Genomic DNA, 19,517 nt, shown 5'->3' on the forward strand with positions numbered 1-19,517 from the left:
ACAAAAACACATCTAAATAGTCAGAACAAACATACACTCAAAATCAAAGGTTGGAGGCTAATCATTCAAGCAAACAACTCTCTTAAAAAAGCTGAAGTTAGGGGCCCGGAGAGATAGCACAGTGGCATTTGCCTTGCAAGCAGCCAATCCAGGATCAAAGGTGGTTGGTTCGAATCCTGGTGTCCCATATGGTCCCCTGTGCCTGCCAGGAGCTATTTCTGAGCAGACAGCCAGGAGTAACCCCTGAGCATTGCCGGGTGTGGCTCAAAAAAAACAAAAAAACAAAAACAAAAACAAAAAAAAACTGGAGTTGGGCCTGGAGAGATAGCACAGCGGCGTTTGCCTTGCAAGCAGCCGATCCAGGACCAAAGGTGATTGGTTCGAATCCCGGTGTCCCATATGGTCCCCCGTGCCTGCCAGGAGCTATTTCTGAGCAGACATCCAGGAGTAATCCCTGAGCATCGCTGGGTGTGGCCCAAACCCCCCCCCCAAAAAAAAAGCTGGAGTAGGGGGACAAAAGTGACAGCATGGAGGTAAAGCATTTGCCTTGCATGCAATTCAGTGGTTCAAATCCCGGCATCCCATATGGTCCCCCAAGCCTGTCAGGAGTAATTTCTAAGTGTAGAGCCAGGAGTATAAACCCTGAGCGCTTCAGGGTGTGACCCAAAAAGCAAAAAAACAAACAAAACAAAACAAACAAACAAAAAATAACCACGCACACACAAAGAAAGCACTGATCAAAGACAAAAACAACTAGCCCCCAGGACAGATGCTAAGACCAAACACCAACTTTCTCACCAGCTTCTTGCTAGCTCATCTTAGGATCATTTAAAATGACACACTGCCCTGGGTCTGGAGAGATGACTCAGTCGACTGAGTGAGCACTTGGCATGTCGAAACTCCCTGAGCATTAAGTTAGGAGCAACCCCTGAGCACTGTTTAAAACTCCCACCCCCATAAAATAAAGACCTCCCTGTTATCAGATTCCCCTGTCTTTGTTCTCTGAAGGCCAAAGAGAAGGGAGGAGAGCTTGGAGCATTCCCCTAAACCCCTATTAGGAAACCAAGTTTTGCATGAACTGTTGGAGATTTTTGCTGGGTCCCTATAAGGTGCTACAATTTCTGAACCTTGGTTTCTACCTCAGTTTATAACCTAGGTTCTTTTATGGGTTGGGTGTATGACCAAAAAGTCCTGGACATTTAAAGAGAAAACTTTCCCTTTTTTGTGTTTTATTGAATGGGGCATACATGATGGTACCCAATTATATGCTTAGGGGATCTCTCTCTCTCTCTCTCTCTCTCTCTCTCTCTCTCTCTCTCTCTCTCTCTCTCTCTCTCTCTCTCTCTCTCTCTCTCTCTCTCTCTCTCTCTCTCTCCCTTTTTGTTTTTTGTTTTTGGGTCACACCCGGCAGTGCTCAGGGGTTACTCCTGGCTCTACGCTCAGAAATCACTCCTGGCAGGCTCAGGGGACCATATGGGATGCCAGGATTCCTTCTGCATGAAAGGCAAACGCCTTCCCTCCATGCTATCTCTCCAGCCCCAGGGGATCTCTATGATGGTGCCAGGAATCAAAGCGTGGGATCCTCCATACAATGAATGCACTCAGCTCAATGAATTTTATCCCTGGGCCCCAAGAATACTTCCCTTTGCCTGAATTAATTTGATTTGGTTTGAGGGTCATATCTGGATATACTTGGGGCTTCCTCCTGGCTCTGCATTCAGAGATCACCCAGAAGGACTTGGGAAATCATAATGGGTACCAAGTGACCAACCCAGGTCACTTTTGCCTGAGTCTGTACAGGATAAAAGGGCCAGCATAAAGGGTTTTTTTCTTTTTTCAGGAAAGCAGTATTCCCAAAGATCACAGGGATAGGCAGACTCAGAACCCACATGGTTTCTGTCTCACTGGCTTTCTGTAAATCAATCAGACATTAATAGTCAATGCTACATCACTCCTGTGGCCTTATGCTGTTTCAATTTCTGCTGAAGACTGGTGGACTGATGAAGGAAGTTTGGATTGAGAAATTATGCACCCTAAAGCAAAGACATGGCATCTGTTTCAGGGGCTCAATTCATTGCTATTATTAATTGAAAATGGTGGGCATGAGATGAGGTTAAATGTTGCCATCTCTTTCCTTGTGCTTCTCACCAATAGAAATGCATACGAGGATCCATACTGGCTTCATTCTTCCAGTAGGAGAAAGTTTGTCTTTTGTATAGATTTTTGATGTCTTCTCATATTTCAATCCCATAGCAACAAGGGAAGTACAAAAGCATATGAGTCTGAACCCTTCTCCAGAAACAATATGTTGAATATCACAAATAATAGTCTTTAGTCTGGGAGAGATGAAGGGAAAAAAGGGATCAATTCAAGTCAGAGAAATCCAAGTAAGATAAATAACTTTTTCTTAAGAATCTCATAAGAAATTGACCTCAGATGATATAATTTCAGAGCTGAAAGAGACTTCCGGTGATTATATAGAACAGAGGCCTATGTTTAATATTATTTATTTCAATCCAAGAAAATTTGGTCATGTCAGCTATATTTTAGAGTGCATGCATTTCATTATTTTTCACGCTCAAAATTTCCTATTTTGGGGGTAAGCATTTGTTTATTTTAAGTAATAGAAAACTGAGTCTTAGAATGCTAACTTTGGATGGAGCAGGAGGGAAATGGGGAGGATTGGTGGTGGGAATGTTGCACTGGTGAAGGGGGAGTGTACTTTTATATAACTGAAACCCAACTAAAACATTCTTGTAATCATGGTACTTAAATAAAGATATTAAGGGAAAAAAAAAACTCTCTAGCCTTTACTATTCTTTTTTTTTTACACGTTTGAGCTCATTTTAATTTTTTTTATTTAAACAAATTTATCACATACATGATTGTGTTTGGGTTTCAGTCATGTAAATAACACCACCCATCACCAGTGCAACATTCCCATCACCAATGTCCCAAATCTCCCTCCTCCCCACCCAACCCCCGCCTGAGCTCATTTTAATTTAAAAAAATGCTAGCTTTGGTTCATGTGGGCTTCTCCAACAAAATACCAGATGGGAATAGCTTCTAAACAGCTGAAACTTGTTTCTGGTCACTGGGAAATCCAAGATCAAGGTACAGAAGATTTGGCATCTTAAGAGGGCAAGTTTTTGAGCTGGCTTTCAGTAAAAACCACTTAGAAGGGAAAAGGGAGACTCTAGCATCTTTTGGTAAGATTGAAAGCAGGTAGATTGGGTTTGGGAGCACTCCCAGAAGTGCTTGGGAGCTACTCCAGATCTTGCAGTATAAGTAACTCCTGGAAATGTTGAGGGGTTCATGAGGAGATCAAATTAGCAGTGGCCAGCAAGCCACATAAGTGCCTGAACTGTCTCTCCAAATCCAACTCACTTTTTTTTCTTCTGAGGACACTAATTTCATTCATGAGCTATAGCTCATGACCTAATCACAAAGACCTCCACCCCTTCATACATTCAATCTGAGGGTCTATTTTTTTCATATTAGCTGAGGTAAAGAAAAGCAAATATTAATATTATAAGTGGTCTGCCTATCTCTATCTCACAAAATTCATATCCTTCTCCAAAGACAAAATATTCATGTAAAAATATCCATTTCATCCCAATAGACCCACACTCATTCCAGTATCAACAACAAAATTTAAAGTTCAAAGTCAAATGAATCTCATGTAAATCAGAAGTTTTCAACAGTTGATACTGGTTGCAGGTGTAGAAAATGTTTACAACCCCTGATCTCAGAAGCTAGAGAGATAGGACAGTAGGTATGGCTCTTGCCTTGCACAAAGCTTATCCAGGATTGATATCTGGCACCCCATATCACCCCCCTAGAAGTGCCAGAAGTGATACTCAAGTACAGTGCCAGGAGTAATCATTAAACATTGGCCCATAAATGAAGGGAGGAAGGAAGGAGGGAGGGAAGGAAGGAAGAAGGAAGGAAGGAAGGAAGGAAGGAAGGAAGGAAGGAAGGAAGGAAGGAAGGAAGGAAGAGAGGGAGGGAAGGAAGGAAGGAAGGAAGGAAGGAAGGAAGGAAGGAAGGAAGGAAGGAAGGAAGAGAGGGAGGGAGGAAGAAAGGGAGGGAGGGAGGAAGAGAGGGAGGGAGGAAGGAAGGAAGAAAGGGAGGGGGGAAGGAAGGAAGGAAGGGAGGAAGAAAGGAAAGAAGGGAGGAAGGAAGGAAGAAGAAAGGAAGGGAGGGAGGAAGGAAGTAAGGAAGGAGGAAGGAAGGAGGAAGGAAGGAATAAGGAAGGAAGGGAGGAAGGAAGTAAGGAAGGAGGAAGGAAGGAATAAGGAAGGAAGGAAGGAGGGAGGGAGGGAAGGAAGGAAGGAAGGGAGGGAAGGAGGGAGGGAGGGAACAAAAAATTAAAAACCCCTATCTCATTGCAGGAAGGATAAAGATGAAATATATTCTTTTTGGAACCAGCTGTCAACCCTAAGAAATCAAACCTATTTCTTTCATGACTTCATTTGTACTGATGGCTACATAGTATTCCATTGTGTTTATGGGGTTTTTTTGGTGTTTTTTTTGTTTTGTTTTTGTTTTATTGATGTGTGCCAGTCTCTGTGGTATGAGATGGTACTTCATTGTTGTTTTGATTTATATCTCCCTGATGATATGGATGAGCATGGAAATTATTATGCTGAGTGAAATAAATTAGAGAGAGAAAGATAGACACAGAATAGTTTTACTCATCTATGGGAGTTAAGAAAAACAAAAGACGGGGCCGGGCGGTGGCGCTAAAGGTAAGGTGTCTGCCTTACCTGCGCTAGCCTAGGACGGATGACGGTTCGATCCCCCGGCGTCCCATATGGTCCCCCAAGCCAGGAGCGACTTCTGAGCGCATAGCCAGGAGTAACCCCTGAGCATCACCGGGTGTGGCCCAAAAACCAAAAAAAAAAAACAAACAAACAAAAAAACAAAAAGAAAAACAAAAGACATTGTAATGATGCACATAGACAATAGAGATGTACCACAGCTTCTTTAACCACTTATCTGTTGTTGGGCATCTGGGTTGTTTACAGATTCTGGATTATAAATAGTGCTGTAATGAATATAAGAGTACAGAAGGTATTTTTGTATTGGGTTTTTGTGTTTTTAGGGTATATCCCTAGAGGCTATAATTGGATCATATGGGAGCTCAATTTTCAATTTTTTTTGTTTAGCAGTTTGATATTTTCTTTTTTAATATAATTTTTATTTTAATCATAGTGGCTTACATATCATTCACAGTAATATTTTAGGTACATATTAACATTGAATCAGGGAAATACCCATCACCGAATTGTCCTCCCTCCACTTCCGTTCCCGTCCTGCCTCCCATATCCTCCACCCTCAACCCCGGGGCTGCTAGGATGAGTGGTCCCCTCTGTGCCTAGCTTACTACTTAGTGATCTTACAACTGTTTGGTCATGGTACCTCTATTATATCCCCCTCTAATTGGGAGGCGGGACTAGATAGTTCAAGTTATGTAGTTTTGTTTGAAGAAGAGAAAAGTAACAAAATGCTGTAAAAATCAAATACGCCAAAAATGGGCGGAGTCCTTTTAGAGTCTCTCATCCTCAGTTTGAGAGACAAAGGGGAAAAAGAAGGTGAAACACTACAACAGTATATAAAGAAGTATCAAATAAAATATCCAGTGAGCACTACAGCAATAAAAATAGGCACCACATAATAGCTATGGTCTTAAAATAAAAAACATGACAGAGCACAATACAGAAGAAGAGAAAAGAAGAAAGAAAAATAAATAAATAAAAATGGAGACAAGTTCAATATCCACACTAAATCAAAGAAATCGACAAAAACTAGATAGATAAATTAAAAAAAAAGATTATTTTGTGCTTTTTGTCTTTTTTTTTTCTCTCCTGCATAGGCACAGTAAACATTGGGGTCATTCAAAAAGGAATTCCCTTTGCCTAAGAGATACACAAGGTTTCTCCACCGTTGGAGTATATTGTCATGGGATTAACTCAATTTTCAATTTTTTGAGGAATCTCCATATTGTTTTCCATAAAGGTTGGACTAGACAGCTTTCCCACCAGCAGTGAATGAGAGTTCCTTTCTCTCCCCACATTTTCACCAGTACTGATTGCTTGGGGGTTCTTTTTTGGTGTTTTTTAGTTTGTTTGTTTTTGTTTGTTTTTGTTTTATTGATGTGTGCCAGTCTCTGTGGTATGAGATGGTACTTCATTGTTGTTTTGATTTATATCTCCCTGATGATATGGATGGGCATGGAAATTATTATGCTGAGTGAAATACATTAGAGAGAAAGATAGACACAGAATAGTTTTACTCATCTATGAGATTTAAGAAAACAAAAGACATTGTAATGATACGCATAGACAATAGAGATGAGGGCTGAAAGGACCAGCCCACGATATGAAACTTACCACAAAGAGTGCTGAGTGCAGTTACAAAAATAACTACACTAACGACTATCATGACAATGGCAGTGAGTGAGTGAGAGAAATGTCTGTCTCAAATACAGGCAAGGGTTGGGGGAGGAGGAAGTTGGGGGGGCATTGGTGGTGCAAACGTTGCACTGGTAAAGGGGTGAACTTTATTTTTATGACTGTAACCCAACTACAAATGTGTTTGTAATCATGGTGTTTAAATAAAGATATCTTTTAAAAAAAGAAATCAAACTTATTAAATATGGCTAAGATAGTGGTAGGGCCATGATTCTCATTCTAAAGGAGGGGGGAAGAAGGAAGGAGGGAGGGAGGGTGGGAGGGAGGAAGGAGGGAAGAAAAGAAAGGAAGGAAGGGGTAAGGGAGGGAGGGAAGAATAAGAGGGAAAGAGGAAGGGAGGGAGGAATGGTAAGAGGAAGGGAGGGAGAAATAAGAGAGAAAGAGGGAGGGAGAAGGGAGACAAGAAGGGAGGAAAGAACAATGGAGGAAGGGAAAGAACCATTTGAGTGAGTCTTTGCTTAGAGCATAAGCCCTCACTTGCAACCTCAAGGGTCAATGGAACAGTCAATTTCCCTGCCTATGAAAGTAAAGAACTTGTGTTCTGGTCACTAAAAACCCATAGCAGACATGCAGCACCTGCCTCTGGTTAACTAGTTAGCATGCATTGAAAATAGGAACAACTTCAATGAAGAAATGTCAAACCCAGAGATTCATGAAATTTTCTGAAGGGAATCAGAGGTCTGTAAGTGCTTCACTGCCCTCTGCAGCCTGATGCACCAGCATGGAGCGATGCAGACGGGCTTCTGCCCAGGATTTTGCAGCTTGTGATCTGGACCAGCATGAAAATCTGCCAGGGTCAGAGGCCACATCCCCTTTCCTTTTAGAAAACCCTTGGTTCTGGCTTCCTGCTTCTTGGCCCTATTTATGTTATCTGAAGAATTTCTCTCTTGAGGGTGGGGTGAAATTCCAAGACCCCCCCCCACAGGGGTGAAAATATGAACAAACTCACTGCTATTTGTGGTGGTTGATATTAAAAGAGAGAGCAAGATGTGGGAGATAACTTTCAGGGCTGGTCGCAGAAGCTCATTTCTTCTGCCCGAAGATGGGTATCGCTCCCAAGTGTAACTAGGGAAACCACGAATCTGCCCCATCGCTATGGAGACAGTCTTTTATATGTCCTGTCTCTGAGTGTTCATGACATTAGCGAGGCCACCAAGTAAGACAGAATGCTTCTTGACAGACATTTTCTCTCCCAGCAGTGACAGTGTATGCTGCCCGGTAGAATGGACATTTCTTCTAGGTGCTGCAGAGTTCATGAGAGGTGTACTCACGAAGGGACACCCTGTGCTCTGTGATCCAGGCAGTGTGGCCCCTATGAAAGCTCATGGGACTGAAAGCCAAATCCATGCATCAACAGACCTTTGCAAGTGCAGGCAGCTAAAACTTAGAGTTACAAAGAATATGCCATTTCTGATAGAGTCATCTAGGGTGGGGGAGCAGTCTGGTCATAGAGAAAATCCCACAAACCTGGGCAAGTCAGACTTTCAAGGTGTATAAAAGATCTTTGGTTTCAGCATCAGGTCAACACAGAAAGGAAGGTTCTGGGGCGGGCGGTGGCGCTAGAGGTAAGGTGTCTGCCTTGCCAGTGCTAGCCTAGGACGGACCGCGGTTCGATCCCCTGGTGTCCCATATGGTCCCCCAAGCCAGGAGCGACTTCTGAGCGCATAGCCAGGAGTAACCCCTGAGCGTCACCAGGTGTGGCCCAAAAGCCAAAAAAAAAAGAAAGGAAGGTTCTGTGGCCAAAATAATAGGGTGCTTTTTCTTTTCTTTTCTTTTTAATTAGGGACCAAGATGTAGCTTGATCAGTAGCTCACAGGCTGTATATGTATAAAACCCTGGGTTAGATTTGATCCCTGGCAACACACACACACACACACACACACACACACACACACACACACACACACACACTTTCCCCCTTTTTTGTTGCTCCCAGGGTGATGATCAGACCTTAGCTATGCTGTCCACTGTGGGATTCCTACACTGCTTCCCATTTGCAAGGCACTCTGGACCTTTAACAACAAGCTGCTCTGGGTTCCATTGAAGCCCATTTGGTCAACTTTATTGGTCCCTTGGTCTAATTGCTTATGTACACAGGCACTTTAGTTTTTTGTTTGTTTGTTTTTTGGGTCACACCCAGTGGTACTCAAGAGTTACTCCTGGGTCTGCGCTCAGAAATCACTCCTCACTTGGGGGGCCTTACCAGCGATCAAACCCACGTCCATTTTGGGTCAGCCACATGCAAAGCAAATGCCCTAATGCTGTGCTACCACTCTAGTCCTGCTCTTTTTCTCTCTTTCCCTCCTTTTTTCTTAGATACATTAGTTTTGTGTTGCCCTTTGTTTATTGTTGTTTGATTTATCCACAAATCCACTTTGACTAGAAACCAATCCAAATTAAATGAGAATGCAACTTCTTCCCAGTAACTATCCTTCCTGCTAAATGGTCTTGCAAACATTTCCCTCCCTGCATTGTTCAGCACAAATGCACTTTGCCAAATTCCCAACATGCTGGAAACTATGTAAACACAGCAGTGGCATTATTGATATTTCCTAGCCATGTGTAAAACACCCCTTTATTCTCCAAGGTCTGGTGTGCCTCTTTGTGCTAATCGGCCGTGTGTGCTTGCTTTCGGTAGCATCTACTGGATTCGATGGAAAGAGTTTCCTGCTGGGAAGTTACAAATGTGGAAGAGCAATACAATAGACACTAAAGAAAAAGTTCTAATACTAACTGCACACAAAATACACAGAATGATGCTGATTAAAATAGATTCCTGTCTCAATTTTAATGAATTTCTATGCAGGATATTTTGATCAATTAATTAACCTAGGACTTTATCCTTTATGAAGAAGTTGGGTTAGAATTTGTGGAATGCTGACTGTAGCTCCATTCTCTAAGTGTTTTTGTGTGACTGGACTAAGAATAATAAAATTCAGAGATTGACCCTCATCTTATCTGTGTTTGTGATACATGTGTTCGTTTACCTGCACATAATAGGGAGATGCTGTGTGTAATTATTAATGTAAGGGAAATGCATAAAGTTTCCTGGTTTATAGACAGGATTATTCGTGGCTACATAAATAATTCAAGGATCAGTAAACACCTATCTATATGCATGTATTCTTGGGTCTGGGAGACAAGTGCCCAAAATGTGCGAAATAACAGATTTACCTCTCTGCTCATTTACAGAACAGTTTTTAACATGAAATTACAGTAGCTTCTTAATAATGAGCAGTGGTGACAATTCATTAGCAGATTGTGGCTTATATCAAGCATTTGATGTGCCTCCAAAGTGTGACCAGTACTCAGTTTTATAAAGTATATTCATTGCTTTTGAACATCACTTCTTTTCTTTTTGCCAGTTAAAATAACCTTGAGCTTTATTATTTTCTTTTGAAGACCCCAGCTAGCAGCAGACAAATGTTTCTATAATTTGCTCTTCAGTAATGATTTTTTTGAGAATGTTAAACTGTCATTTAAAAGGAGAAGAGGAAAGAAATAAAACAAACCCTTCACAAGCTCTAGCAGATTTGTTTTCCGCTTGAAGGACAATTGGATAACGAGGAGAAAAGCAGTGACAATGTCAAAGCTACTTCAGGTTTTATCTTTGGGCTTATTTAAAGAAGCAAGGATTCTCAGGTTGGTTTCTTTTTGAAAACTAATTTTCCAGATTTGTTTACTCCCCTGTAGAAAAAACAATGTGCCTCAGAGAGGTCCACATATAAACATTTCTGTCTCATAAAAATTTTTTTTCAAATTTATGTCATTCTTAGAATTCACTGATACCTTTTCAGATGCTTGAATGAAAGAACTGTCCTCCAAGTGCTGTCAAAGGAAGCCTGACCCTCTTGGTCATTCGATCCGTGTTGCAGCTTCCTCCCTTGGCTTCGCTTTTTCTCCTGCCCAGATGTCTGTTTGCAGGGGTTCTGAGAGCACAGGTTTCCAGCCATCCAAACTCTTTAGACCTGCTGTGTGTGGCCAGGGAGTAAGTCCTCCCTGTGAAGTCCATGCTGGTGTCTTTCTGCTTGTTTTTACCCTTTAGTTGACCAGAATTTTGTTCAGAAATCAGCCTGGTATTTACCTTCAAAGAGCTTTAGCTAGTTCTTTTATTCAGCAAACAGATCTTAAAGATCTTTCACTACAGTCTTAAAGCAAAATGCTGCTGCTGGAGATGGGATGAGTGGTGACATAGATGAGACAAGAGGCTGGGGTCCTCTGGAACATCTGGAGAAAAAAAACATCTGGATGGATTTTCCCTGCTCTGTAGACTTCGCATCTAGTGAACTAGTTGAGAATTTCCCTTCTCTTCCCACAATCCAAAGTCTATATCTGGAGTTCTGTTTGCAAAGTATTCAGCATAGGGACCCAAAAGCATCCTTGAAATTATAAAAATATGACTCTGATTCTATCCCTAGTTCCTACAGTTTCCCTAGCTTATGGAATTGACCCCCAAACACGGAACCAGTAGTGGTCCCCAAAAAGCAAACAAAAAATGTTTAAATCATGAAATGTTCTTTTTTACCCGCAGTACTGGTGCTTTTTAATTCATGTTAAGAATTTTGATCACTTTTTTATTATTTTTGGAACCACAGCAATGTCTTGATTTCCCCCCTTCGATTATGAAATTTGAAATTGTGGAAGAAAGAGATGGATTCAGGTGATAATACGCTTGCACTTGGGAATTCTCACGGAAGCGCCGCATCCCTGTCTGGTGCGATGGAGATTATTTTAAGTCCTGACTCATGCTGGCTTTTCTTTCCAGCTTGTTTATGTTTCCCAGAGTACAAAAATACAGTAGTCAAGAAAGCACATGCCAGGGAGTCTGCCTGTAGCTCTCCTCTGAAGATTCCTTTCTAAATGGACTTTGCTATCACTGGAGCTCTCACATTGTTTGCCGAAAGCCCAGCTTCTCGGGGAAATTAGAGCAGTTAATTTAATATCGTGGACATTTGGGGGCTTCTGGGCTTATTCACTAGGCAGAAGAGTATAATTCAAGGAGTATTCAGGATGAAAGAAGAGACAATAAATTTTGCTTCCGAAAGATGGCCAAACCCCACACTCAGTCTGCACTGCCTTCCTGCCCATCTTATCCCAGAGTATGATGCCTTCCCAGGCTCTGTCTCTGGGTATTTACTGCAGAGAGGCAGCTTTCCACTCATGCAGGCAGCAGAGTAGGGTTCAGGACTCCTTTTTCTGCATGCGAGCCCACCTCATTTTTTAACACAAAACTCCTCTGGGGCCAAAGGTGGCTTGGTGAGAAGGCCCTGCCCTTCAGTCATTGCAGTATGCTGAGAGAAAGAAAAGGCTACAGCAACTGCCTTGAAACTCCTGCCCATTGCCAAGGGAAGAGAAACAGTCACAAAGGTGCAAGCTCTGTGCTGTTTCCCGCCTGCCCCCTCTCTGCTGTCCTTCTGCATAGGTCTCTGGAGTAACAGTGTGCCTCTTCAAGGGTGAGACAGCAACTTCTTAAATTTTCCTTTAGAGGGTCTTTGAAGGAGTATTTTCTTTTTTTTTTTTTTCTTTTTTTTTTTTTGACCACACCCGTTTGATGCTCAGGGGTTACTCCTAGCTAAGCGCTCAGAAATTGCCCCTGGTTTGGGGGGGACCATATGGGATGCCGGAGGATCGAACCACAGTCCTTCCTTGGCTAGCGCTTGCAAAGCAGACACCTTACCCCTAGTGCCACCTCGCCGGCCCCTGAAGGAGTATTTTCAAAGGTAGAATACAGGCCTTTGCCCTGAAAGAACCCCAGGAACAGCCCTCCAGCTCCAGAAGCAGATGGCAGGGTTCATTGTGCTAGAAGCTTCTCTGTGAAACTTGGGAATTCTCTACTTCCACAAAGAACTGCTAGGCTTGCTGGTAATTCATCTGCATTCTCATATCAGATTTGACGTGTGTATGTCTTGAGCTGTACTTCAAACGTGGGGGGACAGGAGAGCCCCATCTAAAGCAAATGTGCATTTTATTTTAGGGATCTGGCTTATAGGCTTTTGAAACATCAAAGGGATTGCACACAACGAATGAACTTTTTATGAACACCCCAATACCAAGTGCCACAGAGTTATAATCTCAGGGACATGGAATGTTGCTTTGGATTTGTTTGTGTTTGGGGGGTAGTTGTTTGTTTTTATCTTGATATCATCCATACAGACCTGCACCCAGTAGACTCATGAAATGAAGGATTCAGATTGGAAATATCTCCTGAACTCCTGAGGCCTTTGAGACTGTTTATCTCTGGCTGAAACAAAAAAAAAAAAAAAAAGTCATCGGTGATCATGTCTCCCAGCTAGACATCAGGCATCAATGTTTTATACCTTGATGCATTCTGAAGATTATAAAATAGTCTGAAAAATACACCCACAAGATGCTTATTAATCTCAGCTCAGTTTTCCTGGTTACTGACAAGCAAGTAGGACTTGAGCCACAGCTGCTTAAGCAAGGTGTCATTGTGCCCTGCATCTCTGATCTCACCTCAAAGAACTCTTTCTCCCATCACCTCAGTATCCTGGGGTGTAGGACCTAGGTCTGATACTGAGAAGTGTGCTGGTTGGTTTTTTGGTGGACTTTTTTTTTTTAATATCTTAGATGTTTCTTTCCCAAACTTTTGAAACTCTTTCTATATTTGATCTCCCCTTTCTTCTCTGGGCTTTCCTTACCACTTGGTATGCCTCCTCCCACAAAAATTCTATACATTTAGAGTCTGCTATTGGGTATCTGGAGCTCTCAAAAAGAAAAAAAGGGGAACATAGTGGTGGTGCAACGGTAAAGCATTTGCCTTGCATGCCTCTAACCTAGGACAGAACCACAAGGTTCAATCCCTTTGTGTCCCATATGGTTCCCCAAGCCAGAAGCAATTTCTGAGCACAGAGCCAGGAGTAACCCCTGAGTGTCATCGGATGTGGCCCAAAGTCCAAAAAGAAAAAGGAAGAAAGGAAGGAAGGAAGGAAGGAAGGAAGGAAGGAAGGAAGGAAGGAAGGAAGGAAGGAAGGAAGGAAGGAAGGAAGGAAGGAAGGAAGGAAGGAAGAAAAAGGCAAAGGAATATGGAGCTCTCAAAAAGAAAAGGGAATTGAGACTCTCAAAACAGTGCTATCAAAAAGAAATAAGGACTATGGAGCAGAAGCGATAGTTCAGTGGAGAAGGTGATTGACTTGAACACAGCTGACCTGGGTTCAATCTCCAGCATCCTTTACAGTTTCCCTGATTCTTCCAGGAATGATTCCTAAACATGAAAGTAACCCCCAAGTAACACCAAGTGTGCCCCAAGCTTCCTCCCCGTAAAAATGCATAGAAAAAAAATAAACATCAAAAACCCAGAAAATAAATACTGTACTCCTAGCAAAAACTTATCAGATGTGCCGCACAGATGCAGATGGGCTTCCCACTGTCTTTGTGCTGGGTCTGCCCAATTCCCAATTTATGTCTCTGACGATGAAGGTATTTTCCAATTTGGGTGGATGATGCAGGATGTTGTTGCTTTGCTTTTCTGGTAAGTAAAACACACACACACGCGCACACACACACACACACACACACACACACACACACACACACACACTGCTGAATACAGCATATTTGTTGAACAGTTTACCAGATTCCCAAATACCCTGTACTTCTGCCTGGTAAAACAGGGTGACCTTAGCATTGAATGACCACAATGGATTCATTGGTCTTTCAACAATAATAAATCTCAGTGCTGCCTTATGATACATTTGGTGGGGGGGATCGGTGGTCTCCCTACATTTCTGGGAAATCTCAAAGGCAGATTCAGCTGACACATGTGGACAGGGAGGTCACCCGGATTCTTGGGCATGAGAGGACTAGTAACAGGCTTGAAGACCAGATAAAGAATGCACAGTAGAATGCATTTTGCGACTTCCATTCTTTGTTAGCTTCTATTTCTTTATCCTAAATATCTGTATCTTTGGGTGCAGAGATGGTTTGTGTCTCCTGCCTGTTACGTCTGAAACTCCTAAATCTCTGGGGACCCACTGGGTCCCTGGTGTTTCCAGGCACCTTTATGGAGTCCCCCAGCTGTGCCCTGTCTCTCCAAAGATGCGTGAGCTTTGATTTTACCCCTCGGTGAAGAGGACAGAGTGCAACTCACAATAGCGCTAGTCACCACTATTGTTCTCAACACTCATCAGGGCGAGTTCAGAGTGGAAATTCCAGAATCTGGCCAACGTACAGCATCTTAGAAGGTGTCTCCGCCTTTGGAGACAAAAGAAAGAACAAAGTCTGAGGGTGTTTCCTAGGGTCCCCTCACATCTCCCCAACCGCCCCCATCCTTGGGTTGTTCTGTGTCTACCACATAATGGAGAGCTACCAGATGGACTATGTTTTACAAATCCAGAGGAGTTTCTATAGAAGCTAGGATCTTTAAGTTGGGTGTGGTCATGATGCATATTCCCACTCTGACATCAGAAATGTCTCAGGACAATTGTGTATCTATTTGCCTTGCTTCCACCGCATCCCTCAGCTGTATTAGTCAAGGCATCTTTTTCCAAACCATTCTAAAGCCTGCTAAGATGGAAAGGAAAAATAAAAAGGGAGTCTTGAAATGGGTGCATTTAATCCTGTCCAATTTAAATTTAAATGGTACATATTTAAGGCAATAATGTGAGTCCCTCTTTCCCCCAGCCTCCACCCCCCAAATCAGGAGCATTTCCATCAATGGATTTCTTTAATGTTGATGATGGTTTGGTGCAGTTTGAGGGAATCTGTATTTAGTCAGAAAATGCTTCAATAGAATGACCCACCAGATGGGCCCATAACAAAGCACAGAGGCATCAAACCACCACAGACATTTGGTGCTTAGAATAATAAAAAGACTATAAAATTAGATTAGTCGAGTCTAATTTGGAATTGGTATATTCCCCATGCCCCCTCGCCGCTCTTGGGCAGATAAAGCCCTGAGATTTAGCGCTGTGTCAGAGGCAGGAGACAGCAACTTCCAGTAAAAGGGAGCCGGGGGGTGAGGGGGGGAAGGGAGCGAGGAGAAAAAGCATTCTGGGAGGTCGCAGAGGGCAGAGCAAGTGACCTCCAATGATTTACAGGCCTTTAGCTTAATGAAATTGTTTCACTGGCATGACGGTAAGAGCCCGTAATGGATTGGATGCCCTAATGTAATGAAATTACTCCCTTCTGCCTAAAAAAAAAAATGCGCAATTAATATTTACTGAGACCTGCCAGCCTTTGGTGCGCGCGTCTGTGCGGGTCTCAGACAGTCGGAGAGAAGAGGAGAGACAGAGCAGCGTGGCAGATAGGCTGGCTCTGTGCAAGCTCCCAGCAGGGGCGAGCCAAGCCTGCGGGGTCTGCAGGGGGACAGGCACTCGAGTGGCCCCGTGGCTGCCCAGCTCCCCACCGCAGCACCCGATCTGCCTTCACGCTCTCCCCTTTCTCTCCCACAGGCAACTGGACAACAACCACATCGGCTGCATTGAAGATGGAGCCTTCCGTGCGCTGCGCGATCTGGAGATCCTGTGAGTGGCTTTGGCGACCGCTGCCTTGTGTGTGCGTGTCTCTGTCTGTGTATGTGTGCGTGTGTGTATGTGTGTGTCCGGGCGAGGAGAGAAGAGGGAGAGCGGGTGTGTGCAGGGGGGTCCGTGCAGAAGCTTGCCTGTGCCTCCTGCTGCAGTGCTATTAAAATTGAATCCAGAAGGTCCCTCCGGCTCACCTTGGCCAAAAGTGTTTGCGGGCAGCAAAGTGCCACCTCTCACCCTCCTGCTATCTGGGGTGCCTGCTGACTGAACCGCAATTGAGTCTTTTCTTCCTGGGCACTCTCCCGCGGTATTTGTTCATGTGGGGGGAACAGATGGGCTGAGGTAGCCCCTCAGCGCCTGCCCTGCCATCCAGTGCTGGACTGTGTGCTAAGCGTGGATGTGCAAGGAGACACGGGGTGCAGGTCAGGGAGACTGGGGGAAGGAGAGAGCAACCCAGGAAGACTCGGTGGAATCACCCCGAATCAGAAGGAAACAGTGGTGAAGGGCTGGGGGGCAGTGCCACATGGCCCTGTCAGAACCCAGTGGTTGTCATCACTCCTGACTGCTTCTCCATCCAAACCCAAACTTTCAGTGACAATTGCAGAACGTCTATGGGGAAGGACACAGGCCAGTAGGCGGGCTCCTACCCAGAACCCGCCCTGTGTGCCAGGCTTTAAGGGAGGGAAATAGAGTAACTAGCTCTCTAGGGCTGAGACTGGCTCAGGAACATTTACTGCTGGGGAAGTGGTGGTGAGAGTTGGCTGGCAGGTCTGGGAGGGTAGGGGACATGGGTCAGGCCAACTAAAGCTGACTTGTGTAAGAAAGAAAGAAAAGTGTGTCTGTCCTCATCAAAGCTGCACTTGTCTTTTCCAGTCTGGGGAGACTCCATGGGAAGGTAGGACAGCCCAGTTAGGACTCATGCAGGAAGGAAGCAGGTGAGCAGCCACTTGACCTTGGACCAGTCACCCCCAGCTTTGCGCTTACACCTCTTCTTTCTCCCTTTTGGAAATGAGGTGGCCAGTCATGGTGCTGTTGTCATGGGGGGCTGATCTGCCCCTGCCCAGTTATGTAGTAACTCTCTCGAGCTCCAAAAACATTGTCCTGCCACTGCTTCTGTCACTGAGTGACCAGAATCCCTGGGTCACTGTGTCTGCAGCAGTGAGCAAGTCGGCAGACATAGAGCAGCAAAGATCTGGCTAGGGGTATCCTCACTCCTAGGGAAGAAAGGAATATAGTTCCTTTTCTGCCTGCCTCTGCCCCTTGCCCACAGACCTTAGCAGGAAGATGATTCCGGAGGGATGGCAGGGAAAAGACAGCTGCTGGAGACCAAGGGGAACAAGCGTTCCCCGGACCCAAATTGTCATCCAAAGACAGATGGGCTCTCCTCACTCCATCTCTGATACCCCTCCCCCAGCTGCTGGTGGGGAGAGAAGGTTCCCACTTCTCGTCATAAATAGCCAGTCAGAAAGCTAGAGAGATAGTACAGTGTGTGGGGTGTTTTCTTGCACACAACTAGCCCAGGTTTGATCCCATACAGTTCCTCGAGCACTGTCAGGAATAATTCCTGAGTGTGAAGCTAGAAGTAACTGTTGAGCATTGCAGGTGTAGCCCCAAAGAATAAAGAAGTGACCTCTCAAAGGGATAGTATAACAGGTAGGGTACTTGCCTTACACGTGTCTCACCCAAGTTCAATCCCTTCATATCCCATACAGTACCTGAGCACAGAGCCAGGAGTCAGCCCTGAGCATAGCTGGGTGTGGTGTCATGAGTGGTAAGGCATCTGCTGATCCCCCGGCGTCCCATATGCTCTCCCAAGCCAGGAGCAATTTCTGAGCACAGAGCCAGGAGTAATTCCTGAGTGTCACCAAGGGTGGCCCAAAAATTAAAAAAAAAAAAAAGGCCACCTAATCAAGGTCCCCCTGTGTGGCTCAGAAAGCATCATAGGGAAGGCCCAGAGTGCTCTTCAGTCAATTTTTGGAGAGCAAAAACTCCTCAGGAAAAAAAATGGAAGTCACCAGCTGCTAGAAACAGTTGTACTGACCCCCAGCCCACTTGTGGGCAGGAGAGCCAAGTGCTCCCAGGCAGGCAGACATGCTGGGTTACATGGAATCCCCAAAAGTGGCAGGACTTGGGCCAAGGTTACTGCGCTGCTCCTGAGCATGAAGGAGGGAGAACAATTCAAAGGAGGTGCCCTTCCTTAGCTCCCCTCTAAGCCTGTCTGTACCCCCTCCCCAAGCCCCTGTTCAGAGCTGAAGTAAAAGTGCAACTCTTGGGTAATGGGGATTATTCAGGAAGAGTCTGTCAGTGTCGGGGGGGGCTTCTTTCTACTTGAAGCCTCAAAACCTGGACTGGGAGAGGTGGGGGGAAGTTCTTGGTTCCTGTTGGGGCAGTGGGCCCACGTGATAAAGTGGGCTTTATCTTCTCAGTTTCAAACAAAGCCGATCCGAGTCTGTGTTTGAAAGAAACTCTCCTTCCGCTCCACGTGGCTGAGCATTTAATATTAATTATAATCTGGTTTTTTTTGTTGTTGTTGTATTCCTCTCGCCCCGTGGGTTTTTCATTTCCAACAAAGCCACACAGCTTTGGAACCATCCATCTTCAGGGTGTGCCATCTCAAAATTAGCTGGAGCTGTGTCTCCATTTAAAAAACCTCATCCCAGCCAGGCCTCTGCCACCCCCATCTGTCTCCATGGCGGCATTTGGGGGGACCTTTCCTGATCCTAAGGCACCCTAGGGAATCTGGACAGTGAAGTCCCACATAGCAAGTGAGCAAGAACATCCCATGAACTTGATTCTTTAGAGGCAGGCAAAAAGAGAAGGGGTTCAAATTCCCCAACTCCCCCAGACCTGCTTTCAAGTTTTTGAGATTTCTCAAGTCTGTGCTTAACGAAGCCAACTCCACTTTGAGGGGTTTCTTCTCTCTGGCAGTAGAGAGTGGAAATCGAGGAGATTCATCATGTTTGCACTCGCAAGAAGAACTTATTGAAAGGCGAGTGTTTTATTTATTTGCATATTTCTGTTTTGGGGCCACACTTAGCTGTGTTTAAAAGCTGCTCCCAACTCTATGCTCCAGCATCATTCCCAATGGTGCCAGGAATGGGGAGGGGGGGCAATGCAGTGCCAGGGATTAAATCTGTCCCTCACCCCCCCCCCCCGGCCACATGCAAAGTCTGTGCTCAGCCAGCTAAATTCTTCTCGTAGCCCCACCAATAAGAAGTTTGTGGATGTCTGCTACCAGATATCTGCTATGGGATAGTCACAGGCTCTCCCTGGTACCCTCTTTTCTGAGGTTGGGTGGTCTGATGAGTTATGATGAGTGAGGACTTAGATGAGTGTGGGAGTGAGATGAGATCGGTGCATGAGGGATACTGAATTCTGCATGCTTCCTCTTTGCTTTGGGTTCCTGCTGCAAATCCGGACACCAGGAAACAAGTCAGAAAAGACCTTTTGAGCTGATCCCTTGCTTCCTGAGCAGCAGGGACCCAGGAAAATAGAGCTTCCCCACAGACACCAGGACTTGCCCCATATTTAGTCTCATTCTCCAACATTGCCCTTGGCT

At 44.6% G+C, this 19,517-nt stretch overlaps 1 protein-coding gene across 1 annotated transcript in view; it reads left to right on the plus strand.

Annotated features, from left to right (window-relative positions):
* The window catches only part of SLIT3 (slit guidance ligand 3), a 527,919-nt gene that overhangs the window by 419,132 nt on the left and 89,270 nt on the right, over nucleotides 1-19,517 (plus strand). Inside the window, exon 6 of the mRNA XM_049774569.1 lies at nucleotides 15,887-15,958. Within this exon, the coding sequence (XP_049630526.1) occupies nucleotides 15,887-15,958 (72 nt within the window). The remainder of the gene's footprint in view (nucleotides 1-15,886; nucleotides 15,959-19,517) is intronic.

Source organism: Suncus etruscus, chromosome 6 (assembly GCF_024139225.1).
Source record: "Suncus etruscus isolate mSunEtr1 chromosome 6, mSunEtr1.pri.cur, whole genome shotgun sequence".
Lineage (NCBI taxonomy): Eukaryota > Metazoa > Chordata > Mammalia > Eulipotyphla > Soricidae > Suncus > Suncus etruscus.